We start from the raw sequence: 27,674 nt of genomic DNA on the forward strand, positions 1-27,674 counted from the left end.
ATCTCACTCCGTTCGCTCTTTGAGCTCTTCAGATCACATAATTCAGTGGAAAATGAATAGAAATCTTATTCTGTATTTTACTAACATGTGATAATTAATCATTATTTCTCCAAATATGCGCATCATTGTACTAATAGCCCTTTCGGATTCTGTATATTTTATGTATTTGAATACAAATAAACCAGAGAAGACGAGAATGAATGATTTCTATTAAAAATAACGTACAATACAGATTAATTATTTTGCACTTCTGGCATAAATTAAGAAATGACTGTCACTGCAAACCAGTTTAATCACAAACAGTGGTCAAATGTCGAAGCTAGAGTCTTAAACCTGTCTTGTGATGCTGAGTTTGTCCAGATCAAGTAAGAGTGTGATGTTTTGAAGAGTAATGAATTTTGATCCCTGCCGCTCTCAAGGGGTTGAATTTTTGTAAGCGGTGATGAAGCTCTGTTTTGGTAAACACAGTAAACACTTAAAGCGAAAACTATCATTAACTTGTTTAGAAAATTAAAATAGTCTGGCGACCTGGAGCCACGGGTTGTCACATTCCCGGGATGGACCTGCTGCGTCTTCATCCATCTTTTCGTCCATGGTTTCTTCTCTTATCTAAATCTGACTATTGGGACTTTGGCGGAAAGCTGAAGGTGATAGCTGATAGGCTGTCCCAATCAGTGGCAACTGCACAATCCAATCGCGTTTGAGAAAAGGGAAACAACAAATCGAGGGTTTCTGAGATTTTTCTTTTATCCTTTTTTTTGGAAGAAGTAACGGGTACTCACGGTTATGGATAGAAATGTAGTGGAGTAAAGGGTACAATATTTGCCTCTCAAATGTACTTGAGTAAAGTCATGAGTACTCCCCAAAAATAATACTTGAGTAAAGTACAGATCCCTCAAAATTGTACTTAAGTACTTTACCCAAGTAAATGTACTCCGTTACTGTCCGGCTCTGACTGTCAATACATTATGTGAAAAATCATTGTAGATTGTAAGTTGAAAACTTAATTCTGTGCTGTGTTTACCATCGAATTTGGACTAATACTGTAATATATATGACTAACAATTTCGTTTTGAACATCACATATAAACTTACATAATGAAATAAACGATGTCATCAAAATCAACATTTATTAGAGTTGATTACCTCATCCATCAATGTGATTTCTCGTTCGCGTCTGATTGATGGCCATCAGCGGTTGAGTTAAAGACTACAAATCCCATAATTCCACGCTGCTTCAGAGCGCCAGTAAACAACATCATTGTTATTGTTTGATCTGGCGCCATCTAGCGGCCGGATAAATACAAATTGTATCTTTAATATCTGTCTTAGCTTCTGCATTTTTTGAGTACCTGGATCTTTCCTGGGACTCCAGTGCTGTCCATGCGACTGGCAACGTTCACAGTGTTTCCCCAAATGTCATACTGTGGCCTGCGAGCTCCAATAACCCCTGCTACTACTGGGCCTACATTGATACCTGTTAATAGGAAATTAAATATCAGAAAAACACAACTCTCCTTTTGTACATTTAACAAATAGCAAATACTTAAACACTTTACAGATACTCTTAATTAACTTATTGTCAGGACCCTGTCAGAATCATGTTTTAAATTATATCAAGTCTTGTGACGGGTCCTGGCAGTACCATGTTCTATGTGGGAGATGCATGGTTTTAGTATTGGTTTATTCTGACCACGCATTTTCCGGGTCTCGTCACTTTTTCCCCGATCCCTTACTTGTAATGATTTCCAGGTGTATCTAATTTATTTTGTCCCTATTTATTGTCCTTGTGTTTGCTGTTCTGTGCACGTTCGTCTTGTCATATTCCTGTGTCATTCATCTGTGAGTATTAAGAATAATTTAGTCTAGTCTGTTATATGTTGTGAAAAGTTTTTTGTTGGTTTATGTTTAGTTTAGTGTCAGTTTAGTGTTGCATTTACCCTGTCTTGTTTTGCCCCCTTGTGGGTTTTTGTTTTTCCCTGTTTTTGTACAATAAATTATATTTTCATTGTCTACGTCTGCACTTGGGTTCGTTTCTTGTTAATTCCTTACACTTACAACCAAATACAGAAATGTATTGCAAGCAGGGGCGTAGCACAGGATCGTAGCACCTAGCACCATAGCACCTATATCACTATTTTTAAATGATAATTCACGAGTTCACAATAACATGTAATCGATAGGAAATGAGATTAAGCATATTTGGCATGCTCTGAATTTTAGCCCGAACCCAGAGTCCTCCCCAAAAATGCCACATAAATGACGGACAGCAGCCAGAAAAACAGTCAGGGATCCCATATGGGATTATTTTTGTTTCATGTGTATATATATATATATGTATATGTGTATATATGTATATGTATGTATATATGTATATGTGTATATATGTATATGTGTATATATGTATATGTATATATGTATATGTATATATGTATGTGTGTATATATGTATGTGTATATATATGTATGTGTATATATATGTATGTATATGTATATATATATATATATATGTATATGTATATATATATATGTATATAAGTGGGAACCCGTGCAGTAATGCAAATAGTATAGCTTATAAAGAAAACTATCGTTATTAGATGAGTGAGAAATTATGAGGTTAAGACAAGCAGCAAAAGCTGATAGAAATTTACGTGAAATAAGAGCTGATATGCAAGCGCTGAGCAATTGAAAGAAAAACGATTGAATTGACATTTTCCTACTGCTGGCTTCATCACCACCAATGTAACATGAGTATCTGATTGGTAACAGCAGGAATGCTCAGGTGTTAGAAACGAGCAAATTAATGAACTCCAAGTTTGGTTTCCTTGGAGAGATAAAAAATTATTTTTATTTTATTAGAATGCTACAAGAGCAGCATGCAGGACAGAGTAAAATGTAGATAAGGGCCGATTCACACCGGCTGTGTGGCGTGTCTGTTGCGTGTCTTTCGCATGTCAGCTGTGTGACGTTTTCTATGCCCTTGCTTACCAGAAGCGTTTCTGACACAGCGCTGCTGCTGTTCGCCTATGTATGTTTCCTATTGAAAAACTGACCTGACGCTTCCAAGACGCTTGCGTGTGGCGTGAAAAATAGGCATCGGTCCTATTCCTAGGATGCACGCGTTTTCGGCACGGCTCGATCCAAGCCTGAGACGTGCGTGTCATGCAGGCGGTGTGCACTGTCAAACCTGCTAACATGGGAGCCTAAATAAAAACGGACACGCCACGCAGCTGAGACGCTTACGCATCCGGTGTAAATCGGCTCTAAGCATTGAGAGTTTACATTTTAAGCAAAACTGGCTAAGAAGATTAAATGCGAAAACGCTATATGACCGAAATAAAACTTACATCCCAGAAACCCAAAGGAGGTGGATGGGTCCATTGATTTGCACTTAGCGATGCCAGAATGTCAGGGTCTTTAACTCTTTCACCGCCAGCGTTTTTAAAAAAAAGTTGCCAGCCAGCGCCAGCGTTTTTCATGATTTTCACCAAAGTTTAATGCCTTCCAGAAAATTTTCTTCTTTAAATATATAAACATACAATAAACCAAATGAAAGAACAGACCCTCTGCTTTCAAACAAAAAAAAACGTTTCATCCTACCTTCAGTGGTTCTTTTGTAATCAGCTTTTTGAATATGTGTAGGTTTCTGCAAAAACACCACATTTTGAGCTAAAAGCAGAGATAATTCCATTTTTGTGACGGACTTTTCATAGAGATCCCATTCAGAGCGATCTTTAAAACAGACAGGGACATGCAGCAGCTTGCCATAGGGCAATACTTCCGGGTTTAAAAAGTTGCAGAAGGGCCACCTGGTGGATAATAGCGGTATCGCTACTACATTTCCCATCATGCCGCTTACCTGGGATTGATTACGCCACCACCTGCAGCCAATCAGACTGGCTATTTAAGCTCCTCCAGAACTCTGAACTTTGTGAAGTCTTGATTTGCCTAGTGTGATCTTTTCTGAGCGTTATTATTCCCATGAGTGTTTACCTGTTGTGACCTGGTTTGTTATTTTGGATTATTGATTGTTATCTGCCTGTCTCTGATCTCTGCCTGTACCTGCATTATTGATTGTTATATGACTGCCCTGACCCTGCCTGTCCCTGTTTACGATTCTGGATTGTCTCTTTATGTTTAACTCATGACTGTGTCATTAATAAAACTGCAAATGGATCATCTGTTTCGTGGCTCCTAGTTACAGAAGACTTTGCCATACAACGATCCAGCAGCGATGTCACAGATGTCTGCCGACCTCACCGCTCAAGCTAACCAGCTAGTGGCTTACCAGAACCTCGTCTCACACATCTCACGGAGGAGCTGGTTGAAACCTTACAAGGTTTGCAGCTTGTTCCCCCTGGGAGCCGGGGCCTCACCTATCGCGCCACTGGCTCCTCCTCTACCAGCACCCCAATTTCAGAGCAACACGAGTCCCCGGCTTGCTTTCCCCGAAAAGTTTGACGGAGATGCCGCCCGCTGTAAGGGTTTCCTGTTACAACCTCATTTGTACCCCACAGATACCTGTAATATCTCCTTCGTATGTTCGTTACTTACTGGATGAGCACTTGAGTGGGCCACGGCAGTATGGAGAGATGATGGCTTTACGTTTCCCACGTTTACTCACTTTCTCTAACAATACCGTGATGTTTTTGAAAACACCCTGCAGGAGGTAAAGGAGCAGGTGGGCAGCTGTTGACATTAAACCAGGGTCGAAAAACAGTGGCGGATTATGCTCATTTCACACTTTTCGCACTTTAGCTGCACAGACTGAGTGGGTGGAGGATACACTGAAACTCCTGAACAGGAAAGGATTAAACCCTGAACTCCAGTCCGAGTTAGCTTGCAGAAATGAAGGACGCTGTCTCCGTGACTTCATAGAACTCTCAATTCAGGTGGACAATCTGATGCGTTTTCGTCGGCCCCAAAACGCACTGTTCCTGTACATCTCTTTTCTCCTTTGAAAACAACGGAACCAATGCAACTGGGTTTCACTCATCTCACGTCTCAGAAAAGAGTTTTGTATGTATTGTCTTTGTATGTATTGTGGAGAGCCCGGACACCTAAAATATTCTTGCCCCTCTAAACCTACGAACTCCAAACTCGACACGGTGAGTATAGAGATTCATACCCCTGAGCCAAAATCATAAATGGAGATACCTGTCATTATTTCAATCCCGGGCAAAACCCTTAATAAATCTGCATTGTTGGACTCGGGTGCTGCAGGAAACTTAATGTCACTTCAGTTTGCTCAGAATCATAACATCACACTCAAACCTTGTAATTCTCATTTAGCAGTGGAGGCATTAGATGGTCGTCCCGTTGGAGAAGGAAAAGTTCTGTGCATGACGGAAATGCTCAACATGCAGGTTGGAGTATTGCACAAGGAAACCGTTGAATTTCTCGTCATTTCCTCTCCTAGCCATTCACTCATCTTGGGCACGCCATGGCTACAGAAACATAACCCTCAAGTGTCATGGACTCACAGACAAATCACCCGATGGGGTCCTGCATTTTATCAACAGTGCATCACTCCTGTTAACAATTTGTCTACTTCCAGTCAATCCAGTAAAACTACCACAGCAGTCTCCTCAGATTTACCTAGTAAATATGGTGAATTAATTGAGGCTTTCAGCAAAGTCAAAGCTACCCAGCTATATCCACAATGCTCCATTGATATGGCCATCAATCTCATTCCAGAATCAACATTACATAAAGGTTGCATCTTACCACGCTATGAAGGCATACATTGAGGAGGAGTTAAAGAAGGGCTTTATCTGTCAATCTACATCACCTGCTTCAGCTGGTTTCTTCTTCGTGAAAAAGAAGAATCGAAGTCTCAGACCCTGCATTGATTATCATGCTCTCAATGATATTACTGTCAAGTTTCGCTACCTTCTTCCTCTGGTTCCAGCCACTTCCAGGCCAATTACTTCACTAAACTCAATCTTCGAAAGTGCATACAACCTCATTCGCATTAAAGAAGGAGATGAGTGGAAGACAGCGTTCTCTCCTACCTATGGTCACCATGAATACTCTGTGTCCTTCAGTGTTCCAGTCGTTCATCAATGATGTGTTTCGGGACATGCTCGACAGGTGGGTCATTGTTTACATTGACGACATCCTCATCTATTCTTACTCCTATGACGACGACCACGTTAAACATGTCAGAGCAGTGCTTGAACGTCTCATCGAGTTTCAACTTTATGCCAAGGCAGAGAAGTGTGAATTCTATCGAACCTCTACAGCCTTCCTAGGATATATCATCAGTCAAGAAGGAGTAGCCATGGATGAAGCCAAAGTAAGAGCAGTGTTGGACTGGCCTTGTCCCAAAACACTCAAAGAATTGCAACGATTTCTAGGATTTGCAAACTTCTATCGAAGATTCATCAGGAACTTCAGTTCTGTTGCAGCACCTTTAACCGCTATGACAAAGCGTTCCACATCCCGCTCACCCTGGTCTAATGTATGGAGGACCACAAGAGTCATGCAAAATGTAATAAAGAACTTCAATTTTTAATAACTACCTGGACAATAAAAATAGCAATTAATAGATTTGTTTAAAAATTCATTAATTAATCTATAAATAAATAGACAAAGTTATAAAAAAAATCATTATGTAACATTTTATTAGGCAATAAAAAATGAGATTATAAAAATAACATAGAAATGAAATATTAATCCATTAATAAATAATTCAAATTAATATAACAATTTATAAAAAAAACATAAAATACTCAATAAGTTCATCATTTTTAAATAGCATTTATAAATTCTTAATTAAATAATGGAATTTCAAATTGTATTTCAAAAAGCGATTAAAAAAGAGAAATAAATAACTGGATTTATAAATTGAATTACAAATACAGGTTTAAATGAGGCATTTAAAAGGGCATTTCCGTTTGACTTTTCTATTTTCATTTCCCCGTTGGTTCTCCTTATTCTTTTCGCTATTGGATTTGCTTTTCGTTTTAGCCTCTCTATTTAGCTTTTCCGTGACTCTTTGGGTCCTCATCTGAGATCTATAAATCTGCGCATGACGTACAATCAGAGCCAATCAGCGAGCTTGTTACATCCTCCTGGCCATAGCTAATTTGCATTTCTCATTTGACCATTTGCAAGGACCCAAAGAGTCACGGAAAAGCTAAATAGAGAGGCTAAAACGAAAAGCAAATCCAATAGCAAAAAGAATAAGGAGAATCATTGGGAAAATGAAAACAGAAAAGTTAAACGGAAATGCCCTTTTAAATGCCTAATTTAAACCTGTATTTGTAATTCAATTTATAAATCCAGTTATTTATTTCTCTTTTTAAATCGCTTTTTGAAATACATTTTGAAATTCCATTATTTAATTAAGAATTTATAAATGCAATTTAAAATGATGAACTTATTGAGTATTTTATGTTGTTTTTATAAATTGTTATATTAATTTGAACTATTTATTAATGGATTAATATTTCATTTCTACGTTATTTTTATAATCTCACTTTTTATTGCCTAATAAAATCTTACATAAATGATTTTTTTATAACTTTGTCTATTTATTTATAGATTAATTAATGAATTTTTAAACAAATCTATTAATTGCTATTTTTATTGTCCAGGTAGTTATTAAATATTGAAGTTCTTTATTACATTTTGCATGACTCTTGTGGTCCTCCATACTAATGAAGCTCAATCTGCTTTTGATGAACTTTCACGTCGGCACTCATCCTCCATCATCCAGACCCATTAAAACCCTTCATCATGGAAGTAGATGGTTCTTACACCGGCATTGAGGCAGTTCTCTCTCAACAACACAGTAATCCTGCTAAGATGTTTCCTTGTGCATTCTTCTCTCGTAACTCATCTGCTGAGAGAAACTACAATATGGGTAACAGGGAGCTCCTAGCCACGAAAGCAGCACTGGAGGAGTGGAGGCAATGATTAGAGGGGGCTAAACATCAATTTTCAGTAATTACAGACCACAAAAACCTGGAATTCATCCGTTCTGCCAAACGCCTTAATCCACGTCAAGCTCGCTGGGCAATGTTCTACACACGATTCAATTTCTCTATCACATACCTTCCAGGATCCAAAACTACCAAAGCTGACCAATCTGAAAACATTCTTCTTACTCTGCTCGTTGCTCTGGTCCAGTGGGACATCTTCACAGAAATCACTTAACACAACAACCACCATCCACCTCCAGCTGAATGTCCACCTAACAAAACCTACATTCAGGAACCTCTGAGAACCAAATTACTCCAACACACTCACGCCAATGCCAGCGCTGGACATCCAGGTCCAGCTACCTTTCAAATACTCAATAAACGTTTCTGGTGGTCCACCTTATGTGCTGACACTACTACATTCATCAATCAATGTAGCATCTGCAACACTTCAAAAACTCCCCGTCAATTACCAGCAGGTCTACTCCAGCCACTACCCGTACCTCAACGACCCCGGTCCCACATAGCAGTAGATTTCATCACAGACCTACCCAACTCCCAAGGAAACACAGTTATACTGACCGTTGTCGATTGATTCTTCAAAGGTTGTCGTCTGATCCCATTGACAAAACTTCCCAGTGCTATGGAAACCGCAGTCAGTCTATGTGAAAATGTATTGCGCTTCTATGGTCTGCCCGAAGACATTGTGTCCGACAGAGGTCCACAGTTCATTTCTCGACTCTGGTCATCATTCTTCAAACAACTCAATGTAAACATTAGCCTCACTTCAGGGTACCATTTCAGTCCAACGGCCAAACAGAACAACTCATCCAAGAGGTAATAAGATTACTACATTCACACTGCCAATAGAATCAAAATGACTGGAGCAAATATTTAATTTGGGCTGAATACACTCAGAATTCCCTCCTCAAACCAGCCATGGGATTAACTCCTTTTAAATGCACTCTGGGCTTCCAACCTCCGATGTTTCCATGGCCAGAAGAAATTTCAGATGTTCCAGCAGTCAACGACTGGTATCAGCGTAGCGAAGAGATTTGGGAGAGCTCACACTCATCTATTACGTGCAGTGAGACGACAAGAACTACAGGCCAAACGACATCGTTGTCCCAACCCAGCCCATGTTCCTGGCCAGTGGGTGTAGCTTTCTACCCGGGATATCTGTCTCCGACTTCCCTGCAAGAAGCTCAGTCAGGTATGTTGGCCCATTCAAGATTCTTAGACAAATTACACTAGTTTCATTTTGATTAGAATTGCCTGCAATTATCATATATCTCCCACTTTCCATTTCTGTTGAAACCTGCTGCCAGTCCAGGGGTCGTCGCGGAGGTGGGGCCAAAATAGACAAGAAGGCTATTTTATGCAAATGCTAAGCGATGCGACATAGCAACTGCCAATCGAAGCGAAGGGGCAGCTGAGGCTGAGTCAAGGTCTGTGGCTGAGTCGAAGAAAATAATTCAAGATGGCGGAGAATGCGTATTTCTGGATATATCTGATAAGTTTGGCATTTAATTCATAAATTTTGTTACTTTTATCAAGAAATAAATACTTTTAAATCCAAAAACATCGTTCTTGTAACTTAACAATACCTCTGAAGTGACTTTTGATATCGCTTTTAGATACTAGCCAAGGAATGCCCATCAAGCGGGTGCGTGTTGCTCGCTCGCCAAGAGATGGAGCTAGTTAGTGCACTATTTAGGGATTAAACCCTGTCCTGTAGAACAGGGTTCTAAATTAAAATTCATTTTGGCAGGTGTTAATAAAAACTTACTAGCCAGTTTGGCCGGTGATGCATGAGGCATTGCATGCAAAATACATAAAGCTCCGTTCTCGGTCATTTATCCCTCTGGCGTTACTTCCTACATTTCCCATGAACACTGTGCCGTAATGCTACGTGATGATGTTTAATACGTCAATTGGCTGCGCGCAGTTTGCAGCGAAACCAGCGCGAGAAACCATGGAAACGAACTGAGCGCATCCACCAGAAAACTAAAGGAAGGAGAATGAACGGGCAGAGCAGGGAGGACAGACTAAAAGACAGCGGTGTCGCCACACCCCTTTACTGGGGCATGTGCTCCAGTGTAAATCTTTCGTGCCCAGGTGTAAATCTCAAGTTTAAATTTTAGCAGTTAACTAGTGTATTCCTTTACAAAGATAATAGCGTCAAAAACAGATCTATATGCAATGTAGTTACCCAATTTACGCTTGTAAAGCGACGAAGCAGTCGCACTGACGCGTGCACGCATGTATCCATGTCCACGCGCATCTTTGCGTTCATCCGCGCGCAACTGCATCCAAAAGGGGACACCACGCTAATGAGTAATGATAAAAACATGACGAGAAGTACGTTTCTAAATAATAATGATAATCTTATTTTGACTCTATCATTATTGGCTTCTGTAGATGGACATCAGGAATGTTTTGTGCAAAGCAGGGATAGGGAGGCAGAAAGGAGAGATGATGAGTTTAAGGGAGGTAAGACAAACTACATCCTCACCCTGTCAGGTCTCAAACATTAGAGGAAAAATCTCAGGAAAACCTTTTGTCAAGTCTATAGGATTGCATTGTTGCTGAGAAAATCAACAGATGTATGTGTTATACTGTTCTGTATTTTGAGATATGAAATTAATATTTAGTTTACTAATATTTAACTCTAGGACACTACATAAACAGTTAGCAGTAACTGTAACTGAGATTATTTAGTATAGCAGTCATAAAATGACTGGTTTCTTAAAATATTCTTGTAAAATAATAAGTTATTAATCATTGCTATCATTCTATATTGTAGAAAATATTTCTCTGCTGTCATTATTACCAAACATTTTATGCCATGTATGCCTCCAAACATGTTAATAATGTTAGGTATGATGAAGATTATACTTAAATATTTTTAAATACATATTTCTCTTTTGCAGCAACTGTTGCACTGTAGAATATTGGGTTAAGCAAAGAACATTGTATAGAAGTGTTGCACACTTCTTGCACACAGCAGGCTTTCAAAAAATGTGGGGCCTGTGACCCAGTAAAGCTTTATGTCTATCGACAGAGAAATGAAGAAAGCTTATGTTTCATCACAAAAATGTTGTCATGTTTTGTCAGGATTGTCGCATGCACGCGAAAGAAAAAACACATTCAGTGGCACTCATAATTTTTCTTATTTTCACCGGAAAAAATTTGGCTAGTGGAAATGCTGTTTGGCTGGTAACTTTAGAAAGTTACCAGCCACTTTGGCTGGTGGTCAAAAAAGTTAATTTAAAACCCTGCTGTAGAAGTACAGATGAGCCAACACTTTAAAGCCGGGCACGATGGAGGCGCGGTGTCGGCAGTAACTGATCGTCTTAATTGAGAAAACACAATGTGTTCTAAAATGGTGTGTAATACAGGAAAAATACAGGAGAAAAATGGGGCTGGGTGGTCTGCTGAGGCAATCTCACGCTAGATTTGGTGATATTAGAACAGGTTGAAGTGAAGACAGTGGAATATGAGAGAAAATGTGGCGTCAGGGCTTGAGCCGCTAGCGGAGGTAGCCTCAAGCTTGGAAGCACCTGAAGTTAACATCCTAGGATAGAGAATAATACAGATGAGGAAAAGTTTATGACGGATCGCGACGCTGGTGGATATAACAAAAATATTTGGTGAAATGGAAGTAGGAGCCACTGTGATGCCCAAATGCTGCAAATGCTGCAAAAAATCTGTCACTGGACAGAGGTGAGGGACTGCTATTTATAGGCACCTCTTGGCCCTGATTGGTTGGATCACATGACCATGCTCCTCCTGAACTTAGTTAAATAAACTTCATTAAAATGAATAGTAATTAGTATATTAAAATTTTTTACTACACAGGACATGTGATTCACTGATTTAGTAACCACTTGTGAAATACTGCCTTACACCATTGACGTTGTATGTGATGTTGTATGTAGAATAGTATAATAAAGTGTTATTTGCATTCATGACAGCAGTTTGATTTGTCAACCTCTGGGGCTCTGGCCATAATGCTGGATCAACAGCTATAAACTGAGAACTAAAATTAGTGATGGTCAACCCAGATATTTTTAAGAATTTGGGTTATTCTGAGTCTCTCACTAAAATGATCCGGGTTATGTGAGTAATTTGAGTCACTTGAGTCACTTGGTCAAAATCTCCCAATCGTTAAAGAAACGTGTTCCTAGTCAGCTAAATTTCACATACATAAGCAAAAATGCACTGAATCCAAACCTCTGTTTTCTTTATTTAAAGATGATTTAGACAAGTATATGGAAACTATTCAAAGCTCTAATAATCCTAAAGAAATAAAAACTATATCACTCTATTTTTCCTTTATGTCCTTTTAATTAATACTTGCATGGTTGTCCTCTATGTATTCCTGGCAATTTTATTTATTTTATTATGTTGTCTTGAGAAAGCCAACATACTGTTGTTGCACTTAAACTTAGTGGTGCTTGCATTTATGCAAAGCACCACTATTATTATTCCTCATACTTATTAGTGGTGCTTGCATTTATGCAAAGCATCACTATTATTATTGCAAAAATTATTATTAGTGGTGCTTGCATTTATGCAAGGCATCAATATTATTATTGCTCATACTTATTATTAGTGGTGCTTGCATTTATGCAAGGCATTACTATTATTATTGCTCATACTTATTAGTGGTGCTTGCATTTATGCAAAGCATCACTATTATTATTGCTCATACTTATTTGTGGTGCTTGCATTTATGCAAGGCATCACTATTACTATTCCTCAGGGATATTATTAGTGGTGCTTGCATTAATGCAAGGCATCACTATTATTATTGCTCAGGGATATTATTATTATTATTAGTGGTGCTTGCATTTATGCAAGGCATCACTATTATTATTGCTCATACTTATTATTAGTGGTGCTTGCATTTATGCAAGGCATTACTATTATTATTGCTCATACTTATTATTAGTGGTGCTTGCATTTATGCAAAGCATCACTATTATTATTTCTCATACTTATTTGTGGTGCTTGCATTTATGCAAGGCATCACTATTACTATTCCTCAGGGATATTATTAGTGGTGCTTGCATTAAAGGGAAACTTCACCCATTTGCATTAAGCTTTGTATAGTTAGAACCCCAGTCATGTTTTTGAATGGTCATGCATCATTTCCTCAGTTGCCGCTGAGACAGGAGAAATACAGATTTCAGTGTTGCACTTCCTTCTTTCAATGATGTAAAAATCATCATTTTGCATCATTGAAAGAAGGAAGTACAATATCTTTGTTGAGAGGGTGAGACCACAAACACCCATTTTCTAGGTCAAATAGGCACCAAATTCTAAATGTATGTTACATTTTAACTACAAATATGATGCTCTTTCAATAAAGATTAATGTTTCTACGGGTGAAATGCTCCTTTAATGCAAGGCATCACTATTATTATTGCTCAGGGATATTATTATTATTATTAGTGGTGCTTGCATTTATGCAAGGCATCACTATTATTATTGCTCATACTTATTATTAGTGGTGCTTGCATTTATGCAAGGCATTACTATTATTATTGCTCATACTTATTATTAGTGGTGCTTGCATTTATGCAAAGCATCACTATTATTATTTCTCATACTTATTTGTGGTGCTTGCATTTATGCAAGGCATCACTATTACTATTCCTCAGGGATATTATTAGTGGTGCTTGCATTAATGCAAGGCATCACTATTATTATTGCTCAGGGATATTATTATTATTATTAGTGGTGCTTGCATTTATGCAAGGCATCACTATTATTATTGCTCATACTTATTATTAGTGGTGCTTGCATTTATGCAAGGCATTACTATTATTATTGCTCATACTTATTATTAGTGGTGCTTGCATTTATGCAAAGCATCACTATTATTATTGCTCATACTTATTTGTGGTGCTTGCATTTATGCAAGGCATCACTATTACTATTCCTCAGGGATATTATTAGTGGTGCTTGCATTAATGCAAGGCATCACTATTATTATTGCTCAGGGATATTATTATTATTATTAGTGGTGCTTGCATTTATGCAAGGCATCACTATTATTATTGCTCATACTTATTATTAGTGGTGCTTGCATTTATGCAAGGCATTACTATTATTATTGCTCATACTTATTTTTGGTGCTTGCATTTATGCAAGGCATCACTATTACTATTCCTCAGGGATATTATTAGTGGTGCTTGCATTAATGCAAGGCATCACTATTATTATTGCTCAGGGATATTATTATTATTATTAGTGGTGCTTGCATTTATGCAAGGCATCACTATTATTATTGCTCATACTTATTATTAGTGGTGCTTGCATTTATGCAAGGCATTACTATTATTATTGCTCATACTTATTATTAGTGGCGCTTGCATTTATGCAAGGCATCACTATTATTATTGCTCATACTTATTATTAGTGGTGCTTGCATTTATGCAAGGCATCACTATTATTATTGCTCATACTTATTTTTGGTGCTTGCATTTATGCAAGGCATCACTATTACTATTCCTCAGGGATATTATTAGTGGTGCTTGCATTAATGCAAGGCATCACTATTATTATTGCTCAGGGATATTATTATTATTATTAGTGGTGCTTGCATTTATGCAAGGCATCACTATTATTATTGCTCATACTTATTATTAGTGGTGCTTGCATTTATGCAAGGCATTACTATTATTATTGCTCATACTTATTATTAGTGGCGCTTGCATTTATGCAAGGCATCACTATTATTATTGCTCATACTTATTATTAGTGGTGCTTGCATTTATGCAAGGCATCACTATTACTATTCCTCAGGGATATTATATTTTATTCTTACATCTGCACGTTTTTTCGGCACCTAACTCGTCCCGCACGCTGAAAAGAGGAAAAGGGGGCTCAAATCGACCGGCTTATTGAGGAGAGGTGTGCTATGACTTTTACAAGCGTTCGGGTGCAGGGTTTCCGAAAGGGGGGCGAAAAACCACCCGAAAAATCCCATTGACTTAACATTGCGCCCAACTTTGACGAGTCATAGCTCCGCTCGAGGATTTTGTAGAAACATGTGGGTTACAACATTTGAAGAGGGTGGTAGGCTCTGTAAGAACATACATCACATTGGGGTGTAAGTTGTACCCCTGGGGTGTAAGAGATGCCCAAAAATGCCCAAAAATGCCCCAATGAAAAGTCAATGGGGGAAAATCCCATAGACTTAACATTGCAAAAACTTTGACGGGTCATAGGTCCGATTGAGGATTTCATAGAAACATGTGGCTCACGAAATTTGAAGAGGGTGCTAGACTCTATCAGGACGTACCCCACAATGGGGTGTAAGGTTACCCTAGCAACCATTTTGGGCACCCTAGCAACCTATCCCATAGACTGCCATTATAAAATGCCCAGATGGATATCTTTGCACCACAGTGTCATATAGACATGGGGGTGGGCTAATTTTACTCAGGCATCCAATCAGTATCTTAGGATCCTTAAAGACTTACTAAGCCACGCCCCTAGCAACCACTTTTGAGCACCCTAGCAACATAAAATTCAAACAGTTATATCTCGGCATCAGAACATCATAGAGACACGGGGGTTAGACCGTTTTACTTGTGACTCGGAGTGTAATCACTGGGCACATCATTTGCCACGCCCAAGCCACGCCCCTAGCAACAAAATTTGAGCACCCTAGCAACCGAATAAACAAGGCCTTATATCTCCGCATCAGAACATTGTAGAGACACGGGGGTTGGACCGTCTTACTTGTGACTTGGCATGTAATCACTAGTGGATGCCAATTTTTTCCCTAGCAACCAAATACAGTACCCTAGCAACAGAGTAAACAAAGCCTTATATCTCCACATCAGGTTGGACCATTTTACTCGTGACTGGGCATGTAATCACTAGTGGATGGCAATTTTCTCCCTAGCAACCAAATACAGTACCCTAGCAACAGAGTAAACAAAGCCTTATATCTTCGCTTAAAAACATCATAGAGACACGGGGGTTGGATCGTTTGACTCGTGACTCAGAGTGTAATCACAAGTGGATGGCAATTTTTTCCCTAGCAACCAAATACAATACCCTAGCAACAGAGTAAACAAAGCCTTATATCTCCGCATCAGAACATCATAGAGACACGGGGGTTGGACCGTTTGACTCGTGACCCGGAGTGTTATCACCAGTGGATGCCAATTTTTTCCCTAGCAACCAAATACAGTACCCTAGCAACGGAATAAACAAAGCCTTATATCTCCGCATCAAAACATCGTAGAAACATGGGGGTTTGACCATTTGACTCGAGACTTGAAGTGTAATCACTAGTGGATGCCAATTTTCTCCCTAGCAACAAAATGCAGTACCCTAGCAACCAAATAAACAAAGCCTTATATCTCCGCATCAGAACATTGTAGAGACACGGGGGTTGGACCGTTTGACTCGTGACTCGGAGTGTAATCACCAGTGGATGCCAATTTTTTCCCTAGCAACCAAATACAGTACACTAGCAACAGAATAAACAAAGCCTTATATATCCGCATCAAAACATCGTAGAAACATGGGGGTTTGACCATTTGACTCGAGACTTGAAGTGTAATCACTAGTGGATGCCAATTTTCTCCCTAGCAACCAAATACAATACCCTAGCAACTGAATAAACAAAACCTTATATCTCCACATCAGAACATCATAGAAACATGGGGGTTGGATCATTTTACTTTTGGCTTGGTGTATAATCATTCTTGGATGATATTGTCCCCGAAATTTGCCATGGCAAGCACCACTTCACATTTTCTTCAGGAAATGTACCTATCTAGTTATGTTGGCTTGAGAAAGCCAACATACTGTTGTTGCACTTAAACTTATTATTATTATTATTCCGTCTTCTTTTTCTTCTGAGACTAAAATTTATAACTCTAAATCCTCCTAGAGCTTTTAAGCTACAGACACCAAACTTTCTACAGACCTTCAGTCTGATCTGACTTGAGTTGCTATATCTTTTCTAAGCGATCGGACTTACGGTTCTCCTAAACCGTCCGATCAAACGTCCCAAAAAAGTCCCATAGACTTACATTCATAGAATGTTTAGGCTGAGTGTTTATTTTCAAATTCTAACTGTCAACTCTCATTCATACAAATACATTACATCATCTCTCAACCTATCTCAGTCTATCTCTGTCTCACAAAACTCACTCAATAGCTCAGATAAATCAGATCTACACACATACACACACACACAGACACACAACCACACAGACACACAACCACATACAACTACACACAGACACACAACTACACACAGACACACAATTACACACACAAACACAAAATTATATATAACATACTGTCACAAAAACAAAAACATGCGCACACACACAATCACACACAGACACACAACCACACACAACTACACACAGACACACAACTACACACAGACACACAATTACACACACAAACACAAAGTTATATAACATACTGTCACAAAAACACAGACATGCGCACACGCACACACACACACACACACGCACGCACACACACGCACACACACACACACACACACATAAATGCCCCAACTGCCCCATTCTGCCCCATTCTGCCCCAAATGCCCCATTCTGCCCCAAATGCCCCATTCTGCCCCAAATGCCCCATTCTGCCCCAAATGCCCCAGCTGCCCAAATCTGCCCAAAATGCCCCGTCTGCCCCAAACACGCAGTTCTGCCCCAACTGCCCTAAATGCCCCATTCTGCCCCAAATTCCACAACTGCCCAATTTTGCCCCAAATGCCCATCTGCCCCAAACACCCAATTCTGCTCCAACTGCCCTAAATGCCCCATCTGCCCTGAATGCCCCATCTGCCCTGAATGCCCCATCCGACCTTAATGCCCTCATCTGCCCTAAATGCCCCAAATGCCCAATTCTGCCCCAAATGCCCAATTCTGCCCCAAATGGCCCGTCTGCCCCATTCTGCCCCAACTGCCCTGAATGCCCCATCGGCCCTAAATGCCCCATTAGCCCCAACTGCCCAATTCTGCCCCAAATGCCCAATTCTGCCCCAAATGCCCAATTCTGCCCTAAATGCCCCGTCTGCCCCATTCTGCCCCAACTGCCCTGAATGCCCCATCGGCCCTAAATGCCCCATCGGCCCTAAATGCCCCATTTGCCCCAACTGCCCAATTCTGCCCCAACTGCCCAATTCTGCCCCAAATGCCCCATTCTGCCCTGAATGCCCCAACTCCCCAATTCTGCCCCAAATGCCCCAACTCCCCAATTCTGCCCCAACTCCCCAATTCTGCCCCAAATACCAAATTCTGCCCCATCTGCACTGAATGCCCCATCTGCCCTAAATGCCCAAAATGCCCCAACTGCCCTAAATGCCCCATCTGCCCCAACTGCCCCATCTGCCCCAACTGCCCTAAATGCCCCAACTACCCTAAATGCCCCATCTGCCCAATTCTGCCCCAACTAACTCAACTGCCCCAACTGCAGCTCCATCTGTTACTCTCAGACTAGGCTTTCTCAAGCCAACATAAAGTTTGTTCACAAACTTTAACCTCATCTAGTTTTATCTGTTGTTTTATAACTGTATCATTGCTGCTGTAATGTGTTGTTTTGTTGAATAAAAAAAACTTACTAATGTCAAGTACTCAACTCAGATCACGCATGCAGCTACGAGTCTATTACTTCTCTGCTCGCAGGAAAGGGCACCTCCTGTGATCCGAAGAACTAAAAAACATGCATGTCCGTGGTAACATTATCAATAACATAATTTTTTAAAGTTTGGTGTACATAACTTTAGTTTAATTTCATAATGACAAATGGTAACACTTTACAATAAGGTTCATTAGTTAACATTAGTTAACTACAATAGTTTACATGAACTATTAATGAACTGCACTTATAGAGCATTTTTTAATCTTTGTTAATGTTAATTTTAACAATTACTAATACTTTATTAAAATCTTGTTAACTATAGTTAATGCACTGTGAACTAACATGAACAAACAATTAAAAGATTTATTTATATTAACTAACATTAAAAAAGATTAATAAATACTGTAACAAATGTATTGCTCATGGTTTGTTCATGTTAGAAAATACATTAACTAATGTTTACTAATAAACCTTATTGTAAAGTGTTACCTGACAAATATATCAACACCACGTTTAGAAGATGTCTGGCTTTGTTGACGTGGAAGTGAGAGGAACGTTCCCTGTTTCAGATTGACTTAAAAGATCCACGATGTAGGCTTCGGTTAATGCAGCCACAATCATCAGCGCAAGAACAAGATCTTGTGAGTGTGTGAGTCCCAGAGAGCCGCCCACTCCTGCATGGGTCCTGTGAGTGACCCACTCACGTCAGTCTGAGTGACTCAGTCATAACAAGAGGAGCCGTGTGTGTGACCATGTGTCCATTGGACTACTGCAGCAGTCCTCGTATTTTAAACATTTGCAGTAGCCTTCTACCCAAAACATTGTGCCAGTCAAATATTGCAACAAACCAGCCTACATGAATCCGTGGGTTAATAACATGAGCAAGGCTAATTTCTCCTAGTCCAGGAAGCTCTATATTTGCGAGTCACTCTCTGTGTGAATCCGAGAGTCCCTGACCAACTCAGCGTCGCGTGCACGCATCCCTTTGTACTAGGAGCTCAGGAAATGATCCTATGATCCGGAATAGCAGACTGTAACTCACTCAGTCCCAACAGTCAATGTTTGGTGATGTAAATTAACTTGTTGCAAGTTATAGAACTTATGGCAGCCTATGTAGAGTTATTTGTTGTAATTCTGTTGTAAACATTTCAAGAGCTTTGTGTTTGATACGATTTCTCAAATTTAATACAAAGTACGGTTTAGTGCGGTTTGTTCTTAGCTGCTGTATTCTTCTTCTTATATTATCTATCGATTATTCTGTGTTTTCCCCTACATCTATTAATGTAAAGCTGCTTTGAAACAATTAACAATTGTGAAAAGCGCTATATAAATAAAATGGAATTGAATATTAATCTCACAGGAAAAGTACTACTGTTCTCTATGATGGTAACTAAAAAAAAAACGCATCTTTAAAATATATATCAGAAACAGTGCAATTTAGTATTACATAAACATAATAACAAAACACATATTAAATTGAAACTTTTTTTTATAGTAAATCCTTATCCTTTCATTCTTCAGCTCATTCAGCTTGCATTTGAGGAAAAACTTCACACGCAAAATTCTTTTTTTTAGACTTCTTTTTAGTTCAGTAGGAGCTGTCACTCCGCAAGGTCATTGTAAGGTAAAATGTTGTATTTTATAATATTGCGTTGTATTATAATATCTAATTTTGCCGTGTTGTGAACAAAGCAGTGTGATTTATCTTTGGTCTCATTGCAACTCACACTTACAGTATTTTAAGGCTTATGATTTTGTCTGGTGCTGTTACAGGATAACCTTTGATGAATTTGTCATGCATGTCAAATTGCTTTCATGATGTTTCAATATAGATTATTTAAAGCGTTGTGCTTTGTTGTGATAGTTGAGCATATCACATTGAGAAGCAAATTTATTTTTAAATGAAGAAAATGTTTGAGAAGTGGAAATAAAATGCCTAACAAGTGTTTATTTAGTATAAAGGCATATATTGGGTAGGGGGCAGTATAGGGATGGCTTTTATTTATCTATAAGTGAAATAATAGATTAAATGTAGTGTACAGATTAATAAAATATAGCTATATGTACAGCTTTGCATTCATATCACCTGTTTGCTTGATTTCATTAACTGTGACTTAATGTGTAAAACTACATTAAGTGTAATCATTATAACATTATAAATCATTATAAATCTAATCCCTATCCCCTTGATAGAAGCCACAACACAGCAGCATGCTAGACGACAGGGCCTACTACCTCCACACACTTCTACATGCAAACTATTACTTCTACATGTGGGACTGCACATGTATTTGGCTTACGGTATCAAATCACGAAGGCACTGTTTTCAAAATGCTTTTGCGATACTTGGATGTCATAGGCTGATCTGTCTGAGCAGTGCCACATATACTTATGGTTTCTATGACAGCCAAACCAAAAACTGAGCATAACCTGGACGTGACTCAATTGACAAGCAAACCTATTAATTACATTGTGACCAAATGCAAAATTATACTGAATGTTTCCAGAACTTACCTACTCTCAGCACAAAATCATTATAGGACTGATAGTTGATTTCATCAAGGATGTCAAACATCTCAATAGCATAATCTGCTATTGTGCTCAAATGGGCTGCAGTAGATTTCTTTGCCTATAAAAAATTAACAATCAAATTTACAAGTCTTTTTACCAATTTATTACCAATTTATTTTTTTACCAATTTATATGACCTTGGATCCGATGGTGGGCACCAATCCAACTGCTGCCATGTATGTACTGCCAATGGTTTTGATCTTCTCGATATCTTTGTAGCACTCTTTGTCCATGAGCTGCGAAACAGTTGTTTGAATATGTCAGTCATACCTCAGTTGCTTTGGGGGAATATTTTATAATTGGAAAAGTATTAAACAGACCTCATCAAAGTCGGCAATTATTTCATTCAGGAGTCTTAGACACTCTACGCCCATGTTGTTGCCATCCAGCTCAATGTAAAAATCATTAAAGTTTGGAATGGATCCAAACAGCACCCCCACCTGGGCATAGGACTGGTAATAAAGATCCTGTGATATGGGAATCATATAAACAGAGTATGAACACTGTTTTCATGTAGTTGTTTTATATAAATAAATATGCCTGTAGTAGTGATGCAGAGGTAGGGGTTTTATTTTCAACCTGCAGGTCCCGCTTTTAAAAAATCATTTTGCCTGCCGCTCTACTTTAGCTATTTTTTATCTATTGTTGCCATGTAAAATTCCAAAGTCAAATGGTTATGAACCAAAGAAACCAGCATGGTCTTATTAAAACAAGATAAAATAATTATAAAAATTTTCAACAATTACAAAGAATCGTTTGTACTCATCAGTATAGAAGAACTATAAATACCGCTTCATTAGATTGACCTTCTTTTTTATTATGTAAATTCCCGAGCTTAATTTTCCGCACCTCGTCATCAATCTTTACTTTTATTTCTCTGTTTTGTTGTTGTGGCTGGCAGTGCGAGCTGCTTGCCGCTTTTGACATGAGGTTCATGCAAGGTATGTTGCTACGTAGGCCTATGTATTGGAACATTATCAAAGAACCTAATAAAATATGCAAATATATATTTATATAATATTATCAGGATGGCCCTGGTCTGACGTCAGTTCCTCTCTTCAATGCTGCTGCATGACCTAAGCTCGGAGCTCCGTGGAGTTTATCGTCTAAATCCTCTTTTCATACTATTCCGTTCCTATTTATATAATATAACATATTAGTTTATCACTAGAATACTTTCTTGACATTATTTTATAGTATTACTAAGCAAAACGATTTATTACCAGTAAACGCCTATTGTTAGCATATAGCCTGCCTGCTTGCTTATTGTCGGTTTACTTTTGTTTACTGTAAATCTGCCTTCCTTGTCGAACTAATGGCATATTTATCCGATGCATGTTTTTCAGACCTGTCCTCAACAGAGGGGGAAGCTGTGGCAGGGCACTTTCTTGACATTATTTAATAGTATTACTAAGCAAAACGATTTATTACCAGTAAACACCCATTGTTAGCATATAGCCTGCTGGCATATAGCCTGCCTGCTTGCTTACTGTCGGTTTACTTTTGTTTACTGTAAATCTGCCTTCCTTGTCGAACTAATGGCATATTTATCCAATGCATGTTTTTCACACCTGTCCTTAACAGAGGGGGAAGCTGTGGCAGGGCTGCTACCTGGCCTTCGTAGATCCATTGTGCGGCACAGCGCTTCACGGATCACATTCGGGTGAACGGAGACGCCATTGCCCAGCATGATAGCGATAAGACTCCGCTTATAATTGTAACCTGCATTTCATGCCACAAGTATAGTTTAGCCCCCCCCCCATGTCAACAAAGAGGGTTTTACATGCAGTAAGTGTAAGGAAGTAGTAACGCTGACGGAGAAGGTTGCAGAACTAGAAGCGCGGATCCGAACGCTAGTTGAGGATAGTAAGAAAGCCAATGCTAATGTTACAAACACTGTTTCGGTGCGCCAAGTGTTACAGGTAATACACATGGCTCAGTTCCCGACATCAGAGTCAAGGCAGCAGACTAACTGGGTGACTGTCAGGTGGCATAGTCGTATCCGGCAGACGCCGGATATCTCAAGATATCTCGTCAATTAAGAGAAAACGCTTCTCCGCCAATGAGATTTTCCGTCTTTCCGCAATACTGCTATTATCCACCAGGTGGCGCCCTTCTGCAACTTTTTAAACCCGGAAGTATTGCCCTATGGCAAGCGGCTGCATGTCCGTGTCTGTTTTAAAGATCGCTCTGAATGGGATCTCTATGAAAAGTCCGTCACAAAAATGGAATTATCTCTACTTTTTGCTCAAAATGGCGGTTAAAGAGTTAAAGTGCCCTGGTTATTGGTGATTTTATTCTCAGAAGCGTGGAAACAGAGGCACCAGCCACCATAGTCGACATTAGATCCAAACTTAAAGTGCTGACTAATGCTAAGCATAAGTTTTGTCTGACTGCTGTCTTGGCATGTCAAGAACACATATATAGAACACACAGAAATGGTGTGCACATCACATAAACCCAAATTTGGGCCAGGGGCAGGACAACTGGATATGCAATCAATTAATACAAAATGAAGTCCGCACACTGAAAAATACTGCTCCATACAAATATTTATTTAATCAAAAGGCAACGTTTTTACCCTCAGGTCTTCATCAGGCACAATCTCAATAAGTGAGGAACACCTTTAAATACATAACAGGTGTTCACCTTAATTAGACATGCTCAATAAAAAGTCATGTGACAGAAACACATCATGTGACAGAAACAAAACATGTGACAGATACACTCAAAGTACATATCATATAACATTAAAACAAATAACAAACATTTTAAAATAATTTATATCAAAATCCTTATTCAACCCTAATGGTGACAAAGTATTTAAAGAATAAATCCAAAAACATTCTCTCTGTAATAATTTCTTCTCAGTCTCCACCTCTTGATGGTTTCGTTAGCTTTTCTATGTCGATGTACTGTAACACACTGACATTATGACCCATTTGCCTAAAATGAGATGCTATGGGACTACGCATATCACCGGTCCTAATGTTGCTTTGATGTTCACAAATACGATTACGTAATTGTCTGGATGTTTTACCCATGTATGCAAGACCACACGGGCAGCGAATTAAATAAATAACATGGGTAGAAGCCAGAGGTTGAAAAAATTATAAAATATTGTACTCAAGTAAAAGTAAAGTTACTTTTATAATATTTTACTTAATTAAAAGTAAAGTTACTGGTCTAAAAATCTACTCAAGTAAAAGTAAAAAGTAAATCATTTTAACTTTACTAAAAGTTACTGTTTTTTTAAGCGGGGAGAGGAGGAGGATTCTAGTATAGTTCAAAAACGACAAGGGAATATAAATCTCAAACTAGTTGTTTTTAATTGTAGGAACATCTTTACAATTAAAGTGCAATAAAAAAGTTAATAAAATAAAAAGCTTTTTTAAACTAAGAAACATTTATGGAATTGTTTAATGATTTTTACATTTGAGTTATGCACTTTTGAAGGTGGTCAGCAGCTGGTAAATACAATCACTATAGTAAGTTTGCAATTGATGTAGGCTATTGCTGATAATATACATTATTTTATTAAACTATATATAGTTTAAATGAGCATATAATGAGACGAGTGCCATAGCTATATACTTTTGACACGTTTATTGTCTTCTAGCTTCCCCTGACCTGGGTACATGATGTCAGACCTTTATTCTTCTTTCACTCTCTCTCTCTTTGCTGCAATGTCTAATGACCTGCGCATTCTCGAGGATGTTCTGAAGTTGTGTTTGACTTGACGCGAAGCTGTTAGACCTCGGAAGATAATGCGCATGTTATTAAAAACGCGTCGTGCAAATGAACGGTAAAAACCCGGTCGTTTCGTACCCAAGAGCATGAATCCTACCTTTCATATGAAAGAAACACTCGCTTCGCGTCAGTGGAAAGTGGTCGCTTATGGCCAGGGGTTTATTTCATAAGATTTGAACTGAGGCGGGTCTGCATTGCGCGCGCCTGTCTCACGAAGTACAATACTTTAAATAAAACATACTTAAGTAAAAGTAAAAGTACAGATTTTAAAAACTACTCAAAAAAGTAAAAGTACACAAAATTATTACTTAATTACAGTAACGTGAGTAAATGTAATTCGTTACTTTCCACCTCTGGTAGAAGCACAGGTGATAGTGCCCCGTATTTGTTGTTTACCGGTGGCGCTGTTCTATGGCGACACGCAGCAGCAGGTGCACGTCGTGTTTGTCTGTTTGTTCCTAACGTTTGTGTGTGATTACCAATATAGTTACCCACTGTTACTTTTACTACCTCGTCCGGATAACAGAGAACTATGACCTACCTCAGACTGACCGGTGTTCTGCTCATTCTGACTCTTTTTGGCCATTTTATGCGGGTGCCCTGTTTTGAGTCCCACCTCCGTTACAATCGGGAGTTCCTATTGTTACTCCGGGATACTGGAGGAGGAATCGTGGACCCAGCTGGAATCTTCCCGGCGGAGATCATTGGGCATGGTCCTTCCAATGGAGACCAGGGAACGAGGCCAACAAGGGCGCGGAAAAGAGGCAGTCGAGGCGGGGTTCGTCGGAGGCTCAAAAGACAGGGCCATCGGAGGATCCCTTTGCCTTCAATAATCCTCGCCAATGTACAATCCCTCCGGAGTAAGGTGGATGAACTCCAAGCGAACGTCAAATTTGTATCGGACTATAGGGACACATGTCTTATTGCACTCACTGAGACGTGGCTTAACGAGCATGATCTACAACCCGATTTGGAAATCGATGGTTTTGGAGTACCGTTGCGACTTGACAGGGACCCGGCAGCAACAGGAAAATCTCTTGGTGGTGGTCTGTGTTTGTATGTCAATAACAGCTGGTGCAACACCGTTATGGTCAGAGAAACGGTGTGTGCCCCTGACATTGAACTCATGTCTGTCTCTCTCCGTCCTCACTACTTGCCGAGAGAATTTCCACAGATATTTGTCACACTCGTATACATTCATCCGAAGGCGAACACTGATATTGCATCAAAGACAATTGTAAAAACTGTGCAACGGTTGCAAAGTATCGCCCCTGACGCGCCGAACTTTATAATGGGCGACTTTAATCAGTGTAAGTTAGGTAGGTCGCTAAGTAGCTTTTCTCAATATGTCACCTGTCCAACAAGACATATGAAATGTTTAGACCTCTGTTATGGTACCGTTAAAGGAGCCTATAGGTCATTTAGTAGGGCTCCCCTTGGTCTGTCTGACCATAACGTTGTTTATTTGGTTCCGGTCTACAAAGCTGTCCTAAGGAGAACAAAACCAGAACGACGTTTGGTTCCGGTTTGGTCTGATGAAGCTACCCAGGAGCTAATAGACTGTTACTCATGCACAGACTGGGATGTATTTAAGGAAGAGTGTTCAGATTTGGATGAACTTGTTGACACTGTTTCTGCTTATATAAGTTTTTGTGAAAATGAAATAATTCCGAAAAAGGCCATTTCTATTTTTCCCAATAATAAACCATGGGTTTCAAAATCTGTTAAAAATATTATCAACCAGAGGAATATTAGCTTTATGCAGGGGGATGTTTTAGTGTATAATGATCTGCAGAAGCAAGTTAAGATGGAGCTTAAATTAGCCAAACTTAAATATAAGGATAGAGTTGAATCTCTACTGAGCAGTGGCCAGTCTCGCCCCGCGTGGAACGGAGTTAAATCTATGATAGGTTTACAAACTAATTATAAAAAAAAACTCTCCTTTGACGGTAAGACAGATTCTGAGCTCGCTGATGTATTAAATACTTTTTATAACCGCTTCAATGTTTACGATTTCACCAAAGAATTATCTGTGTTTAAGGAACCATGCTCAGAACAAAACGTGTCTATCATTATAGGCAAGGACAGGGTTCACAAAATTCTTAGGGGGGTACAGGAAAGGAAGAGTCCTGGACCAGATAATATTGGAGGTCGTCTTATTAAAAGCTGCGCGGAGCCATTGTCGGATATATTTGCTTTTATATTTAATAAGTCACTGCAATTACATCGGGTCCCTCGTCTCTGGAAAGAGTCAGTGATTGTGCCTGTCCCGAAAACCAAAGGACCCAAATCATTGGATGATTTTAGGCCAGTGGCTCTTACTTCACTTATTATGAAATCTTTCGAAAAAATTATTAAACAAGAGATTGTAGCATTAACACAGTCTCAATTGGACCCTTTACAATTCGCCTATAGGGCAGGTAGGGGAGTGGAGGATGCGACGGGCAGTCTGCTCAATACAGTTTTTAATCACTTGGAAGGGTCAAATCAATTTGTGCGATTATTATTTATTGACTTCTCGTCAGCTTTTAATTGCATTCAACCCCACATTTTAGCTGATAGACTTTTAAAAAATCACAATATCAACCCAGGGTTAATAGCCTGGTTAGTTGATTTTTTAACGTCTCGATCTCAAAGGGTTAAAGTCAATGGTGCCTTATCTGGCAATCTTTTATCTTCTACCGGCTCTCCCCAAGGATGTGTCCTTTCTCCTCTTCTTTTTGTTTTATACACCAATGAATGCCGCTCACAATATGATGGTAGACAGATCTTAAAATTTGCA

General features: G+C 39.1%; 1 protein-coding gene across 1 annotated transcript in view; it reads right to left on the reverse strand.

Annotated features, from left to right (window-relative positions):
• The window catches only part of adcy1b (adenylate cyclase 1b), a 550,524-nt gene that overhangs the window by 49,385 nt on the left and 473,465 nt on the right, over nt 1–27,674 (reverse strand). The window contains exons 16-19 of the mRNA XM_065272926.2: nt 21,463–21,609; nt 21,280–21,378; nt 21,086–21,200; nt 1,353–1,477 (exon numbers count right to left, since the gene is read on the reverse strand). Coding sequence (XP_065128998.1) covers nt 1,353–1,477; nt 21,086–21,200; nt 21,280–21,378; nt 21,463–21,609 — 486 coding nt within the window. The remainder of the gene's footprint in view (nt 1–1,352; nt 1,478–21,085; nt 21,201–21,279; nt 21,379–21,462; nt 21,610–27,674) is intronic.

Source organism: Paramisgurnus dabryanus, chromosome 6 (genome assembly GCF_030506205.2).
Source record: "Paramisgurnus dabryanus chromosome 6, PD_genome_1.1, whole genome shotgun sequence".
Taxonomy (NCBI): Eukaryota; Metazoa; Chordata; class Actinopteri; order Cypriniformes; family Cobitidae; genus Paramisgurnus; species Paramisgurnus dabryanus.